Raw genomic sequence first — 8,257 nt, 5'->3', positions numbered from 1 at the left:
AACAGTAGCGATCTGCTCATAAACTAAATTATTTTATCTTCTCTGATGAATATTTGTTATTTATGTTGCTAGGTGTACTTCAATCATTTTCCTATAAATCGACAAAATTTTGAAATTTGAAACTTATTAGCACTAACTGCATATCTATGCGACTGTTGATGCAAGATTTATTAAGTTGTAGTTTAATTAGAAATTCTATTGTGTAATTAAATGCAAATTTAAATAAGTGTCAATTATTTTAATATTGAAACAATATTTACCACTAATTTTGGTAATTTCGATATCTTAAATTTAATTCCATTTTAATTAGCTTCTTGCTACGTTTCCAACTAATTATTTTTAATATCACATTATATATATATCGTTAATATATTCAGTTCTTCACCAATTTCACAGTAATAACTTTCAATTTCAAAATTTTTTAATTTAGCCTTTTATGAGTCATTCAAATTAATCAAATTAGAAGGGATGGAAAATTGACAAATGACTTAAGTATACATGGTGTAACAGAAGTAAGTGCTGCGTTTGTAAAAGGTGACAGAGCCTTATAAAACATTAAAATTAAGTAAATGTTTGTATGTACGAAAGTTCATAGTTTTCGAGAAAAACGTACTTAAAAGTACAGGTAAATTCAATTCCGGCCCTGGCAAAGAGATACGGTCCGCAACGCTGCACTCAATCAGCTGGTGATTACCAGCATCAGCGTAGCATTTGTTTTGTACTCTTTTTTTGCTCATGTATTATTTTAACAAATTTACGTACCTTCTGAACTGCATCCCTTCTTTTTGGCTTCATCTGGCCAAGCACAGATGCCAGTCTTTGGATTGTAGACAAGTCCACTTGGACATGTGATCATGTTGAATTGTCCATCAACGCAGTAGTAAAATTTGTCACAAGTTGATGGGTTTGGGTGAGGAAAGTAGCCATGTTTCCTTGGACAATTTGTTGAAGGCTGTGGCTCCTCTGAATATAAAAAATACAATTGTTCGTACTGATTTTTACAGTTGTTATATTCGGAATATAATTATTATACATTTAAAAAACGAAAAGCAAAATCTTTTACTCATTATAAATGTGGGAAGAAGCGATAAAAAACATAGTAAAATATGAGGAGAGATTGGGGAGAAGGGGATACCAGAAAGAAAATATGGAGGACGAAGGTACTGGAAGTAAGGGGAAGATAAGCAGATATGTTAAAGTGAGGGAGAGGACTTTGAAGAGATTAGAAATCAATCAGCAATAGGTGAGAGAATGGTTCACAGAAGGGATAAATATAGGGGAATTGATTAGGAACAGATGCAAAGAAATTATAAGGGGAGGAGATTTAAGAAAAATATGTGCTGGAGCTAAGGGAGGCTTTATTAAAGGACTGGCAAGGAGATCGAGTGCCAAAATATTTAGATGGGAAGGAGATAAACGTGATAGCAAGGTTTAGGATAGATAATGAGTGAACAGGATGTGAATTTTGGAAAAAAGAAGAGCACAATGAGAGGGGTGAATTAGGATGGGAGTGAGCTGAGCCCACTAAAAATAATTTTAAGGAATAGGGTGTCGTTTTTCTGGGAATAGAAAATAGATAAGTTAAATAAAAGCTACATATAAATGTGACTCATCTCTAAAGAACGTAATTCGTTACCCTTTTTTTTAATATTTAGAAACTTACGCAGTTTAGGCCGTTGTGAGCAGTCAATATTGAACGGCAGATCGCATTTTTCATATTCGATGCTGAAATCGTTGAAAACCATGCCGTCGGGGCAAAGTTTTTCGGTTATTTGACCATCTTTGCATTCGTAGTACTTATCGCATTGTTCTACGTCAGCAAAGTAGCCATACGGTTCTGGACATTCGTCGGAAGCCTGGATGGCCGTTGGGACATCTTCTTCTTCAACTACAGGCTGACGACTGGGCTTGTTTTTTCGATTCGGCGAAGCACCAGAACCTAATCCTGAAAATAAAAAGTTACTTTTTATCGTTGTTAAAACAAAAACGATTGTTAGGGAAGGTCTTTTGTTAGGATTTTGGACCTTTTTTGCCAAATAGAACCTGAGTATCTACTGTTACGTTAATTACGTCAAGTCTTATAAAAACTATCGTTTTCTTGTTTGTAAAATCACAAGGTTTTGATGACGTTAGGATGAAAATCAAGATGTTCGAAATTGCGATTTTAAACTTCCTTACATAAAAAGAAAAGTTTGATGTTTTAAAGCTTTTAGAGGAATGAATGACTTGAAAAATATATGCTAATAATGATGCAACAAAAATTAAAAGAACTAAGAGTTTCTTTCAAGACCTGCATCCATTTAAACTAAAATGATTATTATCTTAATTAGCAAGTGCAATAAATCATAAATTAATGGAAAAAGTTGTGCTGCTCATAGCTTTTAATTAAAATTCTATAATTGTCCTTTTGATGTTAACAAACCCATTTGTTTCACTACACGGGAAACGTTGATTAGATACTAATACTGCTATAAATCTATATATGCTAATCTTTTACTCTTATCCCATATGTTCTCTCTTTAATGATATTAATCGTATGTTCGATAGGTATATGTATACGTAAATTAAACAGTAGCGATCTGCTAAAGAGGACCTTAAGTGATCCTAAAACGGCATGACGTAGAGGGGTTTTAGTCTGTAGGTCCGAGGACCCCTTCCTCGGGAATCCTACACTATCCAGTCGTACGGACGGTTGGGTGTCTTTGGAAGATTTCCCCTCTTCCACGAAAACAAAAAAAGTAGTAGCGGTGACAGTACCTAACTGCGTTCCTAATGTTTTCTCTTCTACGTTGCTGCCCAATTTCTACAACAGCCTATTGTTCTTTATAACATTTACATTTTTGAGTCAATTCCGAATTTTTTGTGAACACCTTTTGCTGCAATGCTGGTCACAGTCTTCATCAAAAGTATGCATTCTCGTATTTTTTCTCTTTGTCAAATGTTTTCATAGGTAGTATAGGGATTAGATGATTATTAGATTAGGGACACTTTAGTAATGAGTTTGTAGGTGACTAGAGGGTTAAAATTAAAATGCCCTGATGTATTTTAGGAAATCTATCTGAATATAATGGGAATTCTCCTTTTAAGTACCTATGCCTCTGATTCTGTGAGAGAATGACCTAAATTATTTACCTAAAATCCCATTTTGAGTCACCAATTTACATAGGTTTAATAGAGACCAGAAACTAAACTGAAAAGAAATATTAATTTCGTTTAACTTGGACTATTTATTAACACATGATTATAAAATATTGTGTATTTTGAGACGCTTTCTATTTAGAACACACTTTTTATAAAAACTTTTCAAAACCACACATGTAGATCAAATTGTACAGACGTTATACAATAAATGAGTGTCTTACATAATTTATACATTAGCTGGAGTTACATGTGTACCAAAATGATGAGGTAATACATTAAGTTAAATCAATATTCGTTACACAAAAAAGAATGTCAAAATAGCCAATCCAACAAGAAAGAATGCTACGATAACATAAAAAAGCACTTTCGATTTTTACTTTGGTACACTTTTACAAAACGAATCAATATACAAACTAAATTTAATTAATTGGAAAAATCTGTTAGTATGTAGGTATACTTTCAATTACGTAAAGAAATATGCTCTGTATAATAATGTATTTGAAAAGGTTTTGGAGGTAACCTTCACCTTCATATGAAAACCAGTTCGAGTTTTCAGTGGCAGAAGTAAATGAAAAACTGCTTGGTGCAAGGTGATTCCAAGAATAGATTCTTGTAATGATAAATAACGCGTAACGTATCTTTGTTATTTTGCTTTTGGGAAGGTTAATTAATAAAATGCGAGACTGTTTTCCTTGAAACGATATCGTGAATGTACAATCCAATGTCTACAGTTATGGAAAGATAAATTGTACTGTACATCAACATACAGTGTATAAAAACAAAAAATAAATGCAGATTTACATACAGTAATCTCGTTGAATTCATTACTGTCCTGCTCCTAAAATTCAAGTCGGAAAGGAGTTGCAGCTAAAGAGAAAAGGAATGTCATTTAAAGTTTATGATTTTCGTTTATTTTTATGTTGTCTAATAAGTATAATTTGTTAAAATGACTTTGGATTTTATAAAATTGTTGAAAGATTGTTCTAAAAAGTTATTTAAGGCTACTAATCAATTTTTTGATTTAGAGGTAATAAGTCTGCATCCAATCGGATCTTAAAATCCACAAAACTCCTTCGAGTTACGGAGAGTTATTGGACTTTAAGAGATCTATTTTAATGTAAAGCAGCTGGCTGTGACTGTAGTTGCCGTAGAAATGATTTGAGTTAAACTAAAATAATTTGAGTTAGAGCGAGTCAACTATAGTCTTTGTTTAATGAGAAATTCTTTGGTATTGAACAGACATCTACCAGTTGACCTTTACAATAAATGCATATATTCACTTTCATGTCACATATATGTAAACCGTTATTCCAACAAGTATTGTAGATGAATTTTTAATAATAGTCGTTGCTCAAAACTGAAATGTTTTATTCATTACGAATTTTCAAATGTACTGTAAGATCCCAACGTCTATTTCCTGCGTGGGCATATGGTATTGAAGACGATGGCGCACCTTTAATGGTATAAAACAGATATAATAAACAACGTTAGATGTTGAAACTTGTAGCATTTAAAAAATCCAATGTTGGGATGCAAAATCTTCTCTGATAGCATATTTTCTTTCCTAAATTCCTGAGAATTTTGAACTTTCTTTAGAGTATGATGTTGGCAACATGCTCATATTCCGCTTGTATGCATCTCTTTCTGTTACACATTAATTGGTGTAATGTTATTCCTTTTTCTTTATTAGTGTCCGCTGCAATTCCTACCTGACATCTCTTTTCTATGTTTACGATATCCCCTAGCAACATGCTCAAATACTGTTTGTTTGCATCTCTTTCTGTTACACATTAATTGGTGTAATGTTATTCCTTTTTCTTTATTAGTGTCCGCTGCAATTCCTACCTGACATCTCTTTTCTATGTTTACGATATCCCCTAGCAACATGCTCAAATACTGTTTGTTTGCATCTCTTTCTGTTACACATTAATTGGTGTAATGTTATTCCTTTTTCTTTATTAGTGTCCGCTGCAATTCCTACCTGGCATCTCTTTTCTACGTTTACGATATTAAGTAGGCTTTCTGTTAGCAACCGCTCTACAGAGCCGGACTGAATATTTTGGCCTGGCGTGCGATGTAACCAAATATTTCTCTTTTTTTTCACATTTTTTGAGTCATTTGGCCCGGTTTGACCCGGGGTGCATTTGCACCCCTGCACCCCGGGCCAGTCCGGCCCTGCCGTTCTAGTCTAGCTAGTAAGTTGAAATAAGAAAGTACATGTGACAGTTTTATTGCGGACTATTCCAATTTTTAAACGTCCCAACTTTATACACATTTTTATGAATTATTGCAATTTTCGCCTGTTAACCAAAATCATGGACCTACTATATCTACTATAAGCTTAAGTTTGTGCCTATGTCCTGTCTCGTCTAAACGACTAATTAATTGAATCCATTTCAACATAAATATTTGAAAGTTTGTTATCAGATAAACTCCATAATAAAATTTAGAGAAATTTATTACAATAAGTTCAATGATTCTTGGAAATCTAAATCTACTTTGTTTGGTATTATTATTATAGAAAGTATTTTAAGTTTAGGAAGTTGTATTCCATTGCATATCAGTTACCAATCAAGACTTTGTTGTACGCTAACACGATAGGGGTTTGACCTAATTATTCAAAAATAAATGCAACATACTCAAAACAATTTCTGAACCTTATTGGTCCAGTGGCAGAATTTATAATTTTGATTATTGTACTATTGGTGCATTCCTTAGCGAAATATTTTATTATATTATGTTAATTTTTGTGGAATCTTGTTTGAGTGTGACGAAACAGAAATAAAAATGTCATAATCTTTGTTGTTAACAACATTTCGACATTTATTCAAACGTAGTGATATAAACTTAAGGAAAAAGTCATGGCTATTTCAATGCAGAATATTGCAAGATATTGAGTTCAATAGTCAAAGGCTTTTATTATGAGATGAATAAGAGAAAGAGGAATTTTCTAAAATTAGTATGTTTAGTGTTTAGTTTAGTCTCCATTTAACACAAGGTTTTCATTAAACATTTTCTTACAAGAGAGAGTGTCAAAGATGACAAAAATTTCACTTTTTTCTCGCATTGCAGAATCGTTTATGAAATAGAAAACTGTAGATAGAAAAATACAATTTCATGACCTAGTTCTCACATAAATTCAGAAATCAACCTGGAAAAATCCAATTTGTTTGGATACACTTAATTAGATGAACAATTCAAACAATAAGGTTGTAGTTAATTACATTAAATGAGGAAAATAATACGAAAATAATACTATTCAAATGATAAAATATAATTTACAGTTATGGACAATAAAAGAACAAAACTCTGATACTAACGAAGGCATCGAGAAAAAATGGAATTATTTGAGACGAAAAAATTTTTTCACGTATAAAAATTTTTATTCGTTCTTTCACAAACGTTGTGATGATGTGAGATTTAGGAAATTAAAAAAAAATCTTTTTAGAGCCTTCCTCCCGTGTAGTGTATTTACTCATTTGATAATTCCTAATTATATAAATTAAAATTGCATAATAATCAAAAATTTATTAACATCTACCACAATTAAAAATTGAAAAAATATTCACTTATAATAATTCATCTACCTACAGTCAGTTGTTTTTAGACTGTCTATAAGAATTATTTTAGTGGTGAGTAAATTATAATTTCGTCAGGAAGATTGCAACCAATGGACATATTGAGAAGTGAAAGTAAATGACGAAAAACTTACCGATTACCAAGAGAACTAAACCTAACAACTGCAACATTCGCGCCATTTCCACTTACTAACAGACACTTTTAAACAGACTTACCTTTTAACCACTTCTATTCAGTTTGCTGGACGATTAAAAACTCGACCTTGTGACATTCTTTGAATGGGTCAGGCTTGTGACAGACAAAGAAATGAAAATAATTTAAAATGTTGCAGCACTTTCATCAGAAATCACTCTGTACATTTTGTTCTTAACTAAGGCAACAAAGATATCGTTCTTTTGTTTTCTTTTTGCATATACAGAGTGACTCAAAATTTCCCAAACACGAGTTTCAAACCACCATTATTACCATTTTTTAAATTTCCGGTTTTCTTAAGACTTGCAGTACATGGGGTGCCATTTTTACTTATGAAGGACTAAAATGTTCAGAAAGTAATCGATACTGCGCGCAATTTGTACCACAAAGATACTGAGAAACCCAAAAACGGTAACAAATCGTTAAAAGATGCTTTCCGACACATGATTGTTTCAATGACGTAACTACTGGGTTCCATGTGCTCCATGGAGCCCCACAGGACCCCTAAGGTTTGAAGACTTTAAAAGTTTACTGTCGGAGATGTATAAATGTTCAACATCTTTATCTCAAAATCGAAAGCGTCACCTTAGAAGCCATTTTGACGAATGAGTCAACACCTTCACATTGAAAGTGATGAAAAAAAAAATACAATAGAATTATCATAACTTATTGCTGTTTGTTTCTAACCATTCCAGTTACCATATTCTTTAAAAAGTGCCCCAAAAACTCTAAGATAACTAATAAAGTATAAGATGAAAGAGAAAAAAAACTTTTAATTAACAAATTTGTTCAATTTTTCTGTTTCCTGTGGTCTGTACTCCTAAAATGTAGCATCGTGCTACAGATGGCGTTTACTGCGCCATTTGTAGTATTTTCTTCAATAATTGTTCGTTTTCTTCTTTTTCAGAGTAGCTAAATGGTAAAAAGGTAACCCTTGTTCTTCTTTATGTGCGACTGTCAATCTTTCGTTGGCAATATGTTGGCAATTATTATTTCGAATGCAGCTACATGCTTCAAACATGGATAGTATATTTTATATTTACCAGAAAGGTACTCCTTTACGTAAAAATAGTAACAATAAACTTAGAATGAAACGAAGACAAGTACTTAGTAATTCCTCTACAAGATTGGCTTTCATATAGCAAAATTGTAATTATAAAAAGAAATAATGTTTAAAATTGGTTTAGTTTTATAAATTCTTATATAAAATTTAGTATTAGATAATTCCAACCTTATATCATTTTATAATAAGAGCAGAGTATAAAGAAACCATTACGTTACTGTAGTCTAAAATTTTTGTTAAATTTGGTATTTGCACGACTGCATTACAGAGAAGTAAATATGT

The 8,257-nt window shown here is 32.1% G+C and overlaps 1 protein-coding gene across 1 annotated transcript in view; it reads right to left on the bottom strand.

Annotated features, from left to right (window-relative positions):
- Positions 1-6,960, bottom strand: part of LOC108740292 (protein obstructor-E) — a 20,866-nt gene extending 13,906 nt beyond the window's left edge. The window contains exons 1-3 of the mRNA XM_025975722.1: positions 6,854-6,960; positions 1,664-1,945; positions 763-963 (exon numbers count right to left, since the gene is read on the bottom strand). Coding sequence (XP_025831507.1) covers positions 763-963; positions 1,664-1,945; positions 6,854-6,899 — 529 coding nt within the window. The 5' untranslated portion in view covers positions 6,900-6,960. The remainder of the gene's footprint in view (positions 1-762; positions 964-1,663; positions 1,946-6,853) is intronic.
- Positions 6,961-8,257: the final 1,297 nt, after the last annotated feature.

The sequence above is a fragment of the Agrilus planipennis genome, unplaced genomic scaffold (assembly GCF_000699045.2).
Source record: "Agrilus planipennis isolate EAB-ADULT unplaced genomic scaffold, Apla_2.0 scaffold203, whole genome shotgun sequence".
Taxonomy (NCBI): domain Eukaryota; kingdom Metazoa; phylum Arthropoda; class Insecta; order Coleoptera; family Buprestidae; genus Agrilus; species Agrilus planipennis.
The sequence above is the reverse complement of the archived record's forward strand: the minus strand, read 5'-3'. Positions and strand labels throughout refer to the sequence as shown.